The sequence below is a fragment of the Eurypyga helias genome, unplaced genomic scaffold, assembly GCF_000690775.1.
Source record: "Eurypyga helias isolate BGI_N326 unplaced genomic scaffold, ASM69077v1 scaffold15445, whole genome shotgun sequence".
Lineage (NCBI taxonomy): Eukaryota > Metazoa > Chordata > Aves > Eurypygiformes > Eurypygidae > Eurypyga > Eurypyga helias.
Genome location: NW_010252214.1, coordinates 91,389 through 108,384, shown reverse-complemented (window position 1 = coordinate 108,384; position 16,996 = coordinate 91,389). Strand labels below are relative to the sequence as shown.

At 39.1% G+C, this 16,996-nt stretch overlaps 1 protein-coding gene across 1 annotated transcript in view; it reads left to right on the top strand.

The window, feature by feature from the left end:
• LOC104510133 (guanine nucleotide exchange factor VAV3-like) overlaps positions 1-16,996 on the top strand; it is a gene marked incomplete at its 5' end in the record, with an annotated part of 59,998 nt that overhangs the window by 31,320 nt on the left and 11,682 nt on the right. The window contains 6 exons of the mRNA XM_010152291.1: positions 2,904-3,040; positions 6,885-6,950; positions 10,942-10,976; positions 12,060-12,176; positions 12,557-12,644; positions 16,373-16,502. Coding sequence (XP_010150593.1) covers positions 2,904-3,040; positions 6,885-6,950; positions 10,942-10,976; positions 12,060-12,176; positions 12,557-12,644; positions 16,373-16,502 — 573 coding nt within the window. The remainder of the gene's footprint in view (positions 1-2,903; positions 3,041-6,884; positions 6,951-10,941; positions 10,977-12,059; positions 12,177-12,556; positions 12,645-16,372; positions 16,503-16,996) is intronic.

Here is a 16,996-nt window from a genome sequence, read left to right as displayed (position 1 = left end):
ATGGAAAAATAGCTATTCCAGAATAGTATGTCCTTGTTTCTGATTGATTTATTCAGAGATTTCATTTTGTTCCTGGAAAAACTTATTTTAAAAAAATATTTCAGATCATTTGACAGGGTCTAAGTACTTTTGATGATATTTTCATAGAACGAGTAAAATGCTTTCGTTGCACATTCACTGCTTTTATATCTTTGATCATTCCACGTGTGCGCATGTCTGTGCATTGCTGATACTGAAACGGATATTCTTGGTCCCTCAGACACTCCTGTTGTTGGAGCGTGAATTTACGTTCTGTTGTTGTAGTTTGAGGTACAAATTACTTTGTAGAGTATGAGTCAAATCTGATATATGTCTAAATAATTAGCACCAATAAATAATTTTTCTTGTCAATATATGCATCTTGAAGCTAGCACACAGAATCATTATTAAAGCAGGGGTACGAAAGTAACTCAGTAATTAATGAAATCACAATGTTGGTCTGTATTATCGCGGTGCATGGGAATTCTAGCCGTGTATCCCTGTTATTCCACGGGTTTATGTAGGTCTGGTGGTAGCTGTGCTAGGCAGTGTGTACACATAGCAAAGACAACACCCAGCACAGAGAACAATTGGATAAAGTAGGTAGTAAAATGACAGTGGAAGAATAAGCTTTGGTGACCACAGTAGGGAGCAGCTGTAGCACACGAACGCTGTGGTTGTTGCAGTTTCTGTGGGCGTTATTGCAAAGAATTTTTAAGAAGGGATCTGAAGCAAGACCGTAAGACTTAAGACCCTAACCCAAAAGCCTGTTTAAATGAGTAAGACTATTTGTAGTGACGTCAAGAGGTGTTAGATCAAATCTTCCAACACTCTATCTGCCAAGGGAATTTTGTAATCAAATTGCTGTAGGATTTTGTGGAATTAAGCATATTGGATTTTACTGAAGTATTCTAGGCATGATATGTTTTAATATGATTAAATCTGTGTTACCCTTTCAATAGTTATGCTAGTTGACACAGTGCAATTTTTTTCCCCCCATCGCCCCTGAGAGATACCAATAATCATAGTTACCAGAGAAATAGAAATAAGAGGTCATTTTACATGTGTTTATGATTAATAATTTCAGCAGTACGGTATGTTTAAAACCCCCAGAGTTTGCACTAAGGAAGTGCATGGGAGTATTCTTTACTGTCTTCTGGTGTGACCAATAAAAATGTGGTGTTTCAGGTATATTGTGTCTGCACACAAAAAATGTGATAAACTACGTCACCTGATACAGGGTTTCGTAAGGGGCAGTTTTGCGCATTTGCTTCGTCTTCCAAGCAGTGTCTCAGATGAGTGCATGCTTACACGTTGTGTGGCACCTACGCAGCGCTGGCCTTGGTGATAAGTTTACTTGCGTTAGGACAAAGTTGTGAGCTCTCGGTGGATACCTGTGTGCAGCATTGCCTCCCTGCCACACATAGATGCAGCACTTCTTGGTGCCGAGTCAGGATTTGAAAGCACAACAGCCTTCAGTTGAGAAATCACTCCAAGTCTAGTATTTACCTAAGTGGAATAATGGCTTACTTATAATTAAGTGCTTGTTTGAAGCATGCCTGATAACTTGCAGAAATAGTAAAAGTTACAGTGTCATTTGGGTTGAGTAATGTAAGAGCTGGTATTACTTTGCTTAACGTTTCATCAGCACTTTGGATTAGTATTTATTCTTAAATGCAGAGTAGTAATTACTGAAGGTGATCTCTTTAACGTTTCATAGAATTTAGAGGACGTCATGGCTATTTGTATTTCTTGCCACCTAAATTACAGTACTGATCTTGCAACAGAAATAGGTCTTACAGGCCTGCTGATCGTTTGTTGTTATAATTAAGTTCATCAGGACTCTCCAGCAAGAAACTGTTCAAATTTGGCAGTCCAGCTACCTTGACTTTGCATGCTTTCACTCTTACTTGTATTTATCCATAGACAGTCTTACAAAATCTTACTTAACCAAAAACTTTCTGTTTAAGATTATAGATGGATATTCCCACTTAACTGTAGCAGTTGTTAGCATCCCATGTGCAGCTAAAACCAGGGGAATTCTTTTATTTAAAGAGAGAGAGAGAGTACTTAAAAATAGATCTGTTCTGTTAAAATGGTGCTTTCCTTGGCAGTATAAAGAGCGGAAGATACGCTTTTCTAAAAGCTTTTCAGTCTTTACCGTGTTTGCTATGGGGTGGGTGGTACTTCACTTGATTTCAAGTATTCTTATAATATCACATCAGGGATATTACAGAATATTAAAAGGCAGGGATATTATGGAGGGCTCTTGAACTGTAGTTATAAACAGTGATTTAGTTATTTGTACAGGCAGAGGGACAAATCTTTGGGGAAAACATTTTGTCTGTCAAGAAGTGGATTGCTCCCTTTAAAAATAAAATGAAAATCACAGATCAGCTGTCTAGATGCAGTGAGTATTTATGTGGAAGGACTAGTGTGTGGTTGGAGTTCTTGACTTGAAAATGAAACCTTTGCTCTTAGGTTGTACTTGGTGTAGTACTAAGATGTTGCTGTAGTCAGGTGTTAAAGACAGTGTCTCTCTGTTGATTGATAGCTTTTGTGGTCTTCAGCTTTTATAATTTGTCATTAACTAGAAATAAATGCTGATTTATAGAATCATAGAATGGTTAGGGTTGGAAGGGACCTTAAAGATCATCTAGTTCCAACCCCCTGCCATGGCCAGGGACACCTTGCACTAGACCAGGTTGCTCCAAGCCACATCCAGCCTGGCCTTGGACACTTCCAGGGATGGGGCATCCACAACATCTCTGGGCAACCTGTTCCAGTGCCTCACCACCCTCTCCGTGAAGAACTTCTTCCTGATATCTAATCTAAACCTGTATGTTTTGTTTGTTTCTCTTTTTTGTTTTTGCTTGCTTGTTCAGGTTTACCGAAAATGCAAGTCATTCGAAACTACAGTGGAATACCACAGCCAGCAACACAAGATGGTCCACCATTGCATATCCAGATTGGGGACACGATTGAGCTCATTAGAGGAGATGCACACAGCTTATTTTGGCAGGTATTGTGTCCATTAGCAATTGGCTGTAGTCTTTAGTCCCAAATATTAATATCTTATTGATACATTGCACTTGTAACTTTCTCCTTTTTGAGCAACAAAAGAATACCTTTGTGTTTTACCCAAAAGAAACCTCTAATACACCTTGATTTTACTTTTAAACTGACAGTAGTTCCTATATTGTGTAAAGCTTCATTCTTGCAGCCTTAGAGTAAAGGTCCTGGAGAATAAATCTCTAAGAACATGGCCTTGGTGGCAATCCTTCTAGTGAAATAATAAGAGTTAAGGAGAGTGTTTGGCACATAAACAGCAAGTCTCGTGAATTTTCAGTCACTGCTTCCCTAACGTAGCGTATATAAAAGCTATATTGGCAAAACCCAGTTACGAATATTAGATATCTAGGGGAGAGAAACAGCTCTGCAAAACAGAACCACACCTAGACTTCTTGATGACCTCTCAAGTCAGTTAAGGACAGTTTTTTATGTACATGGGAAAAGTATATTCTGTTGATGGCAAAATTCAGTATCACGTGATGCTGTCTTGCATTCAATTTCAAGATAAATGCATTAAAGCAGGTCTCATTTTTCTTGACTGTTTTCTTAACCATTTGTACTAAAATCTTGTGTACTACTGATATAATTGGATAAATGGAAGTAGAGCTAAATAGAAGAACTTTCAGGATATTAACAGAACAGCTGGGAAGCATCTGTCGTCTTGAATTCTTGTTCATGTGTTAGTCTTTGTGATATTCTTTCTTCTCTGAGGTTACAATAACTTAATGAATATAATGATAAAATCTGCTTGGTCTGTTATGTGAGTTAGGTCGTATATTTTGGTTTTTTGCTGGCTTCAGTCAGAATTGAATCTTCTCCGAACTCCTCAGGACCGAGTCAGTGAACTCTTTTTCCTATGCCACTGCACAGCATTTAACCAGGGGAAGTCATAAACGATACAACTGCTTTGTGTATTAAAAAATACATAAGTAACTGTAAGCCCCCTTTGCCCTTGAAAGAAACCTACAAACCAACCTGCTCCAAACCCGAGAAACAAACCCACCAGCCAAGTTCTTCCAGACCTGTTTTTTAGCAGACCATAGGTATTTCACATGACTAAAAATAAATCTTTCCAAGGTTGGTTGGCAGATTTTGGCCTATATAGCTTTATATGAAGGCCTTAGTTCTGCAGAGTCTTGATTTCTGGTCCAGAGGAGCATTTCAACACGCTCTTGATCTGGGACTGCCTGGAAGCTAATCATCTGACTAAACCAATTAGTACAGTTCATAACTATTGGCACCTTGTGGGACTGACTTTATTGCCATGTTCATATACATCCATCAGCTCAATGTATGGGAATTTGTCTTAGATGTTATTTGTACCTGGTATGTGAAAGAATTTCGCTAGAACCTCCCTGTGTTTAAGTAGCAGAAACTGGAAAGTGCATGAGGCTTTTTCCCCAGAAGCCTTAGTAATAGGTTTGGATCTTAATGGCAATTGTCATCTCCATTAGCATCATTCAGGAAATGTGTTTCCTTACAAGCTGTCTTGTCACAGACTGCTTAATCCAGACTATAAGTCTTGTAATGACACCTGCATTTTAAAATGTATGTGTAGAAAAAACCCCGTAAAACACAATTTATATTAAAATTGCTAAGTTTTATTCAAGAGGCTTTTTAAGGTAATTTACAGCTGACCTGCCAGACTAATACTAGAATGGTTTTTTAAGCCAACTGCTGCTCAGTTTAGAAATTCAAGTGCTCTTAATAGGCAAGTATGTGTGCATTAAGTATTATTTTTCCATTCTTTCCAGTAGCTCAGATAAACACCACAAGTTACTAAGCGATGCTTCAGGTGTAACGTAAGTGGGAACAGATGTGTTCAGAGAGATGGCACAGTTCTGCTGTGTTAGTGTTTGGTTGTTTCGCAGTTGTTGTGGGAAGTTCTGTAGTAATTCAAGACCGTATACACGTCTGAGTCTACCCGTTACACGGTGTGTCTTCTGTTTGAAACAGCAAATTCTTTTCTGAGAGGCAGCCTGAGCAATCACAGGGACAGTAAGATGGCTGGGATAAGCATTGATAATTCCATGAATTCACTTTCTGCCTCTGCACTGGGATCGCCCAAAACCTAAGCTTTCTTCAAAGAGAATGTGTAATGTAGGGGGGTGATAGGGTCACAAGTTGTTTTTCCCTCCTCAATAAACACCTGCCCGCATGCAAGGGGAAGGATGGTCAGGTACGTGTGTGTCCCCGTGTGTCCGATTACTTTTCTTTGCCCGGTCCGAGAGCGGGATGAGAAGACCCGAGCTGCTTGCTCGGCTAACATTGCTTCCAGAATTGAAATAATGTAGAGGGGCTGGAGGCGGGGGGTAGAGAGGAGAAAAGTCGGTGTTTTAAATGGAAATTTCAGTTCCCTTCACCAGAACGCTACTAGTTGTTTCAGATGCAGTGCTGCAGCTTTGAAGTAGTGAGATTTTTATTATAGATGTGAATATTTCTCTCCTCTTCTGAGTTTGGTTTGAGTAAATTGGTACCTGCTTAACCTGGGGGTAGGCTTTCGGGGGTGCCGCAGTGCCTGCCGCAAGATAGAATGTAATTCTAGTTTCACGGGTTTGCATTGCAATTACCCGCCGTCCTCAGGCAATCATGTTGCTCAAGTATGCCCAAAGAATACAGATACTTCTGGGGCTGATTCTTTCCTTTTTTTCAAAACCAGCTTTTCTTTGATGCAGATTAAACCCATATCAAGTAATAGCTGTTACGGATGAACTTTCTAATGCTGCAGTGGTTAGTGGTCCTGGTGTAAACAGCCAGAAGGCATATTGTAAACATACTTAGGATATAAAATTGAAACTCAGGGAGGGAAGCACTGTAAAAGCGCCTTCTTTTCCCTTTTGGTATGTAATTTGGCTTGTAATTTTTCATGTCTCCTTCTTCTCTTCACCACACTTTGCAGTAGACAAAATGAAAATGGGTGAAGGACATGATAATTTATAAATTTTAGCTCTCCTGGAGTTGTAGTTCTGTGCGTGTGCATTGAAGTTAACGGGCATTGCATAGCTGCGTGGCAGACAGTGGTCTGGCAATTTAGACCAAAAGTGTCAAATGGCTTCAGAAAGTCTCCCTCATCAAAACAGGCGCAGGAGTCATGAATTGGCTTCTCATCTTGCTGAGGCTGTCGTTGGAAGAAGTGGACTGATGGGCTTCACTGGCCCTTCTGTATGTGAATATGTATGCACACAAGCATGTAATACATCATGTAATAATGCAGAAGTCCAAAGTGATACTATATACATACTAGACATCTTGAAACTAGTTCTGTCCAGTCCTTTGCTTCTGCTTGTATAATGACCGTAGAGATGTTATAGGGCAGTGTTCCAGGGAAATGCTTACTCATCAAACAGTAAGCAATTAGCAAGCAGGAAACATAAAATGGAAAGAAGTGATTAAAAGTGAAGTACTGTGGCATCATAATTTTGCTGTTGTTACTGAGTTGATGGATAGATCTAAATGTTGAAGTTGTCGTCTGATGACACGTCATGGTTTTGTGTAGGAATGGCACCAAGCCCTGATGAATTTAGCTAGGATTCCTAAAGTAAATGAAATAACCTACTCTCCTAAGGACATTATCACATTACTTGTACGAGCTCATTATTGACAGCATTTGGAAGTGAACTGCTTCCTTCAGTGATGTGTAATAAATTTCAGGTTTTTCATCTATAATTATTATGCAATTATATACTTTTCAAAAAATGCTCTTATTGCCCTAAATCCTTGTGCATGTTTTATTTACTGTTAATCCCCATTATGTCTCAAAAATGGAAATTATTGTGGTTTTTTCTTTTTTCTAGGGCAGAAATCTAACAACAGGAGAGCTTGGATTCTTCCCAAGTGATGCAGTAAAGCCCAGCCCATGTGTAAGTACACTTGTTTAATTCTGTTTGTCATCTTGCAGAAAACCTGCCTATTTCATACCATTGCTCTATTGATCTTACCTTGAGAAAATCATATTGTTTCTGGTTCCTTTGTGTTTCCATGGTATATTCAATATTGCTTAAAATTCAGTAATACATTTGGTTATCAGATGTAAATCGGACATGTCAGGAAAACATGTCTGAGAAGCAGATTTCACCGTTGGGAATATTAATAAATTGAGCTGTCTAAAGAGCTTCCAGGGTGAAGAACAAACACACGCTATGTGAAAGTGCCCTTTTCCCTTCCCCAGCAGTAAGGTGGGAATGCTGTGGTTCTAATCTATTCCCCAGTCACTTTGGGTTAGGGAGAGGGATTACACCATCAGTAGTGAGTTTAAGAACACGTAAGAATGAAACTAATATGAAACTTGGAGTTCAGACTGTTCGATACATTTTCTCCCCTCTGTAGGTTCTTACCTGCCTGTACTTCACATGAGGATGTTCTCAATCTGGAAAAGTTTAGGATAACAAGGATAATAAGAAAAATTATTTCATAAGTACTCAGGATTTTTATGTACATGTGTGTGATGCATTAACACACTGTATGCTTCGTTCTCTGCCCTCTAACACTGTGTGTCAGATTAGTGTATGTCCCTTTGACATGTATTGATGGAAACCCATAAAACCAGTGCTGAATCATATTCCTTACTTTGCTCTAAGACAGCTTTAACTACTTTTAACTTGATTCACGACAGTTTGACGTATTAATAGGATTGCTTTCATTGCAGCAACCAAGATATGCCACTTGAATAAGTAGGTGGAATCAGCTGTTAGTGGCTGCATTTTGGTGTGCCTTGGAGGCTTATGTTGTGCCTTGGTTTCTAAACCAAATACACATGTGTTTCTGAAGGGTATAAAAACATGAGTGTGTCTTGAGACATCTCCAGTATTTTCAGAATTCTGTTTGAAGGGGGATGGACAGAATATTTGTGGGTACAGGGTATGTTATACTGGGTGAGAGAACAGGTCTGCACTGAAGATGAACGTGTTACGTGAACTTAGTTTTCTTCCCTCCATCCCGTGCTAATTGTAGAAATGGTGCATTTCCCGTGCCATGGTGTCACTGTCCTGGACACAGGCAGCATCTGCTGTGTATTGGTGTGAGGCTCTTGGAGCCACCCAGTCAGTCATCATGGAGTATCGTTGACAGCACCCGTAGCCACATTTTGGGAACTGCCACTAGACTTTAAGCAGAGGAAGCGGGATATCCACCGTTAGGGACAACGCTGCTGGGGTGTTGTGAAGAATGCCTTCTAGTGGGAAAGCTTTCTGCTAAATTTAAAATACACTATTTAAAGGAGTATTGAAAATAACACAGTTTTACAGAAGAAATAAATATTATTCATGAGATGTTACCAAGTGGTGTCATGATCAGAACAAAAAGATAAATTGATGTGTCACCACTGTTAACTTGCAAGGATGAAATATAAACATCTTATTATGATAAATGATGCAGTTAAAGATACTGAAACATCAATCAGGTTTTAAACATGCTATAACTTTTACTGTTATTATTAAGTCTAACAGTCTTTACAACCAGCTGATATAAAAATGCCCCAAAACAGCATAAAATACATACATCAAAGGAGTTTAGGAATGAATATTGAATGAAAAACTGCTGAGCTTTGGAATATCTATATTCCTGACTTCTCACAGATGTACCTATAAACAATTTTTTTCCTCTTTGCAATAAGTAGTGTATGTCAGCAGACATTTTCTGCACCATATAAGAAATAGCTGGATCTCCTGAGCTTTCCTACAGTTTACTCATTTCTGTAGAGGCATTGGGTACATGGCACAGCATGAACCAGGAGCTTCTGGAAAAACGTTTGATTCTTCTCTTTTATGACAATGAACAACACTTGTTTTATATATATGCATATATGCATGTCCATTCAAAGTTAACAAAAAGGACTACTCATCTATTGTTTAACTCTTCTGGAGGATGGACTTAAGCCATCCTTGAATCTCTATATTCTTTCTACCTTAGTAGGACTACTTGACAAATTAAGAATAATTGTTTTTTTAAACATTCTTTCTTCCCTGCTGTTGCTCGACTGCATGTTGTTTAATTAGTCCCATGGGGGACAATACAAATCATTAAGGGTGCAATTCTTTTGTAGAAGAAATGTATTATTGAAATACCTCGCAGCATGTAAAGACTCTGTAAGGGTCTGGTTGGCCTTGAAATATCTCATGTGGTCGCTTCACGAAAACCTTGCTTGTAGGCATCCTTGGTCAGCATATTCCTGATCTGCTCACTTGTTTCCCTAACACGGTCTGTGGCTGCAGGGCCATGCGGTGCCCCCGTTGCTGCCAGCAGGAGTTAGCAGGTGGCTGTTAGGCCCCTGCACTTCACAGGGGTTTGCGTACCACCAGCACTGCGGGTGCTGCAACTTGAGAGCCCTTTGTCTACACGGCTTGGGAGGAATGCATGTGTCCTTTTTCTTTCTCAAGAGTTAGATAATGTCTGCTTTAACACCCAGATAGAGTTACTGTGGTGCAAGTGGAATGTGTGACCCTGGTTTTGTCACAGAGAACTTTAATGTGTTCCACACTGGTGTCTGCTTTGTTATTTACTAAAAATGTGAGGTTTGGGCTGTCCTGTAAAATTCACAATTTTATCATTACAAGTCTTGGGTTGAGAGGCATTTGAGTAAGTGTTATGTTAGTTTGAGTGACCATTATATCAAAGTCATGGAGCAGAGCATGTGAACTTGGCAAATTTTGGTTCATGGAAATGAATCTTAACAGTGCAGGGATGGTAGTTACATCTTGAGGAAATTTGAAGTTAGCCAAAACCCTATCCTGTCACAAAAACCTGAGTGCTTTTATTTACTTCTGTGGCAAAAGAGAATTTAGGGGAGGTACTAATTTAATTCCTAATCTTAAACTTTTTGAGAACTTTCTCAATAAAAAAAATGTTCTGAAGGTAACGAAGTTCGTTCAGAAGTCTCTGTTGAAGACATTGCATATATCATAAATAAAAAAAATTGAGAGCAATGTTACTGTAATTTTTTACCTATTAGATTCCAGAAAATAATAAAACATTGTTTGGTTTTACTGGAAGAAAAAATACAAATCACTTGCTTACCTAAGCAAACATGGCATTAGGGTACAAGTCTGCAAGATGTGTGCTAAGTGTCTACTAAAACCCTTCCTTCAGCACTTCACGAGTTTCCGGTGTGGTGGTACAAGAGTAGGGTCATACCCACGTATCGTACACCACTGGGAGGTGGTCAAGGTGAAATGCTGATTTTCATGGTGATTCCTGTACTGTGCATCTTGTGCATGTATAAACATTAGGTATAAGTTTGTGTATACATATAGGATCAATTTTGCATGCTGATTGTAGTTAGCTTAATTTTTTTTTAAATGAATTTGAGAATCAAATTCCGTGGTTTTTAAGATCCAGGACAAGTTAACTACGTCAAATAATGAGGTATGAATAATGTCATACAACAGAATCTGTGGATTAGCCTCAACTCTTTCAGAAGATTTTACACTGTATTTCCTAGTAGACAGGCTTTCTAAGGCCATACAGTCATAAAAACACAACGTGAATTTTATACGTGTTACCGTACATTTGTTGCACGTTTTAAGGAAACTTTTCAACAATACGTAGCATTGGGTGGTTTATGTGTGAAATTTGGATGTAGGTGCTGTCAGGGAAACTTCTAATAGTTCTGTTAAGTAAAAATATCTAACCCAGCAGCAAAGAGTTAAAAAGATCTCTACTACTTTCAGAATGGCATGCGATATTTGTTCTTTATTATAACTTCCTTCAAAAGAAATTAGACTTGCAAACTAATTAGATCATCTACTTCTTCTAACTTGTTTAATCTGGATATTGATAATCACAGCCATGCTTTCTCATTTGTGTCGATCAGAAAAAATCTTGATCCTCCTTCTCTTGTATCTTTTCACGTCGTAGGTTCCTAAACCAGTAGACTACTCTTCGCAGCTGTGGTGAGTCCCTGCCTAGTCTTACAAGAATCTCTTTGTGAGAAGCAGTCAGGGAAAGACAAGTGTGTTTATTACAATTTAATTGATAGTGGTTTAACCTTTCTAGGCTGCTGAAGAAGGCATTGTGTAATGGTTTGGGAAGGCAACACCACACATTGCCTAAAAGCATTTCTGATGTAATAAAGTGCTTAATGGTTTTGACGTTTTGTTTACAAGCCTGTAGCTGTGCAGCCTTAGTCCCAGAGGTCTGAAATAGAATACGAAGTGATGAGTATAATATGAAGCATGCAAGTGCATCTACATGTTCAGTGAATAAAGAGGAGGAATAATGTTAAATACATCTTGTCTCGTGAATAATTCTGCATTTCCTTCTAAATGAAAAGACTGTAGATATACAGAAGGAGAGTTTATCAAAACTAAAACCAGTGCTGGTTCAGGTTTTATGTAGTGTGTGAACTCTTTACAGGTATTCAGCTCACTTCTTGAAAAGACATGGTGATTTTGAGAGAAGAAAATAAGCGTCACTTGTGTTCTTTCGCTGGTTTTATGCTTTGTCCTTTAGATGTGAGTTCTGATTTCCTCTAGTTTGCTAAAAGTGAAATCAGAATCAGGTTCGTTTTAAATACCAAATATTTGTATAGATCTTTTTTTACCTAGTATCTAGTATACTATAGGTGGCTGATTCTCCACTCTTAAGATAAGCCCCACTAGAACTCAGGGAGGTTCAAAGGTTCTGGACCACTGTTTTGTTGTTTCCTTGCAACACGTGATTGAGAAAAACATTGAGTTTTATGAGCTATTCAAGCCAGGATTCATTCAGCTAATGCTCAGGCTCGAGTGTTTCTCAACAGGCATTGTATTCAGCGTGGCCACAAGTACTTCTAATGAAGAATTTTCCCGCTCTTGCAGAATTTTTTCATGCTTTATTCTTCATTCAAAGGTCTGGAATTGGTATTGAGTTCCAACTGATGCATTTTGAGGTCCCCATCACATGCACAATATTAGGACTATGCATTGCGTATTTGATAGACCTTTCTTTGTAGCTTTGAAAAAATTACAGGCCATTTTTCTTGTTTTCTGTTACAGGTTTGCAGGAGCAATGGAAAGATTGCAAGCAGAGAGTGAACTTATCAACAGAGTAAACAGCACTTACCTGGTGCGGCACAGGACCAAAGAGTCAGGAGAATATGCAATTAGTATTAAGTAAGTGGAATAAGGTCACCTACAGAAAGCTTTCCTGTTCTCATTCATGTCTAGATAGTATTTGAAATAAATAAGGAAAATAAACCCTGTTTCAATTGATATGATCATACACAGCCTTTAAGAGAGTCAGCATAGGAAAACTGAAGGTGCTGACAAAAACACCCAGTTGTGACTTTTTTCTGAATACAGAAAACCTACCTCTTCAGATGTACTTTAATAAATTTATTTGGTTAATTAGATGTCAACGTTGTTTTGGCACAGATATATATTTCATCTTAAGAATTTATTCTTGTGGTGTTATTGGGGCATGCCCTCAAGTAATTATTGATTGCGCCTGATTAAAAACACATTTATATTCATAAGTTATTCATTGCCCACAGGTACAATAATGAAGTGAAACACATCAAGATTTTAACAAGAGATGGCTTTTTCCACATTGCAGAAAACAGAAAATTTAAAAATTTAATGGTAAGCATTGACTAGGTTTCTAACAATGTGCGATTTTCTGAGTAGCTGTTGCTGTCAGTGAGAGCTACTTTGGTTTCTGAAATTACAGAAGGCTGCGAGAGACGTGAATTGTGTCCATACCTGCTAATAGGATAATTTTTTATCTTTATGGTTTATGCTCTAAGTCCTATGTGCTTAAAACTACATGTTTATGTTTAGGACTGGTCTGTGTTGCTTGCAGTGATGTGGAAGAGTAGGAGGGATTCGAATAGCGTGCGACAGCCGGCTGTGGAGTTAGGCTGAATCTTGAAAGAAGGATTTGATGTCTTTGAAATCTTTATATAATAATGATCCCTACAAGCAGCTAGGTGAAGGTTCCTTCCCAGTGCACCACACACACATGTACTGCTGAACAGAATGATGCTTGTTGATGTCTAAGGTCGGAGGGAGAGGATAGAAGGTGGAGCTGTTTCAGAGAGCTCAGAAAAACTTGGGAGAGGCTGGTCTTCCTGGTCCTGGTGCACCAGGAAAAGAAGTGCAGCTAGCGAATGGGGTTGTCTGAATGGCTAATTGCTCAGAAATCCTTGTTGGAATAATAGTAATCTGGAGACAATATCGACTAGTCTAAATTAAAGCTGCTGTCTGGCTACTCGAAGTTGTGTTCTGTGGCAGCAAACCACTCACTAGCAACCTGTAGCAATGACACGCAAAACGTAGACACTCTCATTAATTTGCACTCTGACTACAGGCATAGTTCATTCCCAGAAATAAGAGTTTGGTGTTACAACTGCTCAGTTCAGTGAGTTATCAGTCTTAGGTCAGTCATTGTTTTTAAAACTTTGATTTGAAACACTTTTTTGGTAGCTCATTTTGCTGGGACAAAATTTTTAAATACAAGGTGTCTGAATAAATTACCTTAGTGCATTTGTAAAATTCTGCTGCTTAAGCGTTTTCTGATGTGTTGTTAAAGGAAGCTCATTCAACATATATTTAATGCAATCAGTTGGATTAAAACTTACGCTGCAGCCTTCCTGCTTACATACCCAAGTACTCTAAACCAATAAAAACTAAGGACAGTGCCAAACAAGCAACAGAAATCATGGCATCTCTCAAAGGCATGAAGGAGGTGGCTGCTTCGTCTCCAACCACTACAAACGGAAAGTGGTGAGAACACGAGCACTCTCGGGATCCTGACAGAGCCCGAGAGCTGGGGTCGCGTGCTGCCAGAATCTTCTTGGGGCGATGTTGCAGTTTATGCAGTTTATGTATTTCCAAATAGAGCCATAAGATCAGAGTTGGAAGTACAGGGCGCACACTTGGGCTAAACAAGGAAACAAAAAGAATATGCATTGTGTCAAAGAATTGAGAGGACAAAAGAAATTCCTGGCGTAAAGGCCTCATGGCTACCAATTTAGCCTTGCCAGCGTTCAATTAGGAAAAAATCCTGCTGTAACTCGGTTTTTGGGTATTACGAAGTCGGCCCTTGAGAGTTAAATAGAGAGGCGATGGTGTGAGTGCTGTTTGCATATGCTGTGGAACAACTGCTTTGTTCTGGTTAGAGCCAAGAGGAAAAGTACGGTGTCTAGAAGAAGAGAGGAACAAAAGTAGTTTGAGTAGGACTGGGAACAGAAGAGAGACAAAGCCAGCAGCCATGGTAACCTTGAGTAGCGATCTGCAGGGACACAGTGTTCTGTGCTTTGGAGGTAACAAAAGGAGAACAGTTCTTGTACAGTTTTTGTACTGCGCCTGAGAAACTTCACAAGGGTGATGCGCATGTGCTGAGTGTGTAAAGCAGCCAAGGTGCAGCAGAGGGTCAGCGCAGCAGCTGCGAATCACTCTGATGTGACAGGCACCCGAGGAGCCCCATCCAGGCTGGCAGGGCTACTTACCTTACTTATCGGTTTGTAACCCTGCTACTGTGGTTTGTGCAGTGAATGTTTCAGCCAGTTGTTAGTCGTCATGGAAGTTTTCATGGAAGAATGGTATAAAAACCCAAGCTTTGAAAAGCAACTCTTTGTGATGCAAAGTAGATTTTATTTCCTCATATTGAAACGATTTTATTTAACCAACAAATAAAATCTGGCCAGCTGAAATGCTTGCTAACTTTACCAAACAGCATAATTCTCACAGATTTAAGTGGCGCAAAAAGGTAGCAACAGTTTTATACTAATTATTTTTCCATGTATCCCTAAATCCTGCTTTGAATGCTGCTTACTTACAAATCACCCGCTCTGTTGCCTTGGTAATTTGCATGTTTGGGTTCTGGGTGATGATGGGTGGCAGCAAATTTGGTTGCTGACATTGTACCTTGCATGCTGTGCTGATATCAGACAGCAAAGCTCAAACAGCTCTGAGTCTCCCGGCCTTTCTGCTCACTTGGAGTGCTGGGCAGGTCTGTGATTATGAACTGTAAGAGCAGGTGTAGATTTTGCTTAGCTTTGGACTCTGCCTTAGAAGCACTTTCAGATACGTGCAGCAGCTTGCAGCGTGGGGAGTGGAGCTCCTGGGGCTCAGCTGGGACGATAATCTTCAGACTATTACCAAGAACTTACAGTTTATGCACTAGGCCTAGGACTAAGTAATTTGAGAGTCATTCTGGAATTAATATATCCTCAAACTGCTGTAGGCTGTTGCAGGCTCATAATTTTTTTTTTTTTAAACTAGAAAGAAATGATTGCATGTGGTACTATTTCCCTTTTTTGACCCAAGCTTGGCTTGGGCAGCTTTGATTTTGGAAATCTGAATGTAAGTAGGATGGAATGACTGAGTTACTGGAGTGAAGGGTTTACAGTAAATACGTTGCTTTGTGCTTGTGTTTCTGAAGAGCTGAAATCCCACAGGTGAAGTATCATTAATCAAATGAAATACATTTGCTTGGAATAGTCTGGCCACTTCTAATCTTATTCTGGGCTCTGTGTACAAAATGTGTGATGTGGACAGTATCAGGGCTAATTCAAATGGAAGATACCACGACAGGGGCTGAAGAGCGTGGAGGAATAACACGAGCTGTCAGTGTTTTGATGGGTGTTGCCCTGCTTACAATAGAAACTGAAATAACTTATCTTCCTGGTTACATGAACTATTTGAGCCAGGTTTTAATGTTTTTCATACATATGTGTGTATGTGTGTGTGCAGATATCGAAAATCTGTGCATATATACAAAGTTTTTCTGTGTGTGTATATCTGTTCATATGCATGTTTATATATGCACGTATTTACACAGACACAGATATTTGGATTGGGCCCAAGGAGAATGTGAAAAGCTGGATTTTTTTCAGTGTGCACTCTATGTACAAACTAAACCATAAATTTCAGTGGCAGAGCCTTTGTTTTACGTGGTCCATGTATCTTCTTATTAATTTGCTGTTGACTTACATGCTCATATGCAATCCTCATGCTTTATTTTGGATCTGTACTTAGAAATGTTTGTGTGGATAAACATCACTTATTTGACTGCAGAAAAGCGAATATGTGCTCAGCCTGGGTCTAAGATGCAGTAAATGTTGACTCTGACAATAAGGTTTTACTGAAACAAAACACCACCAAAAAGCCAAAACCCAGTTATGTGACAGAGTGAAAGCAGTTCAATACTTAGGCTACTTGATGTTTTAAAAAAATAAATGTGTACTGTGGGATGTTGTATTACAGAATAAGGTTACTTGTATGCTAAAATTATTGTCTACTGTACACCAGAATGGGAAAAAGATGTGATTTCATTTTCCAGTGACAGTGTTTTTCCTTTCTGAAAGGAACTTGTTGAATACTATAAGCACCACTCTCTCAAAGAAGGCTTTCGAAGTTTGGATACTACTCTTCAATTTCCATACAAAGAATCTGAAAACTCAGTGGGACAAAGGAGTAGCAGAGCAGGTGGCAACTGTGAGTATTACAGGTTTTTGTACATTATTTTCTGTCATATAAATATTAAAAGGACAAGGCACTTGGAGCATCGTTGTTTCCCATTTTTGACATATAACCAGTTAATATGGTAATGATTTTAGCTAGTTTTTTTTTAAACTAAGCAGATTCAGATCTGCCAGGAAGTTTATAAACATGTCTAGCAAGTTGATCTTGCTGCCAAACTTAAAATCTCCCTGATATTCAAAGAAACCTATTAGGCACACTGGTGAGGGTGTAAACTGCATCCTGCGTAGTTTTTTCAGAGTTCTGCACACACGCAGCTACAAGTGTTAATAATATCTGTGACAATTTCTAATCCTGAAAAAGGGGTTAAATCAGTCCCGTAGTGTAGCCCTATGAAGTAGCATCTCAGTAACACCACTTAAACTTGTCAGAAAGAAAAATTACTTTTACTGTATCCTAGTTATTTTTGTGCCTGCCTTTTAACCTTAAATGTTTATTACAGACCTCTA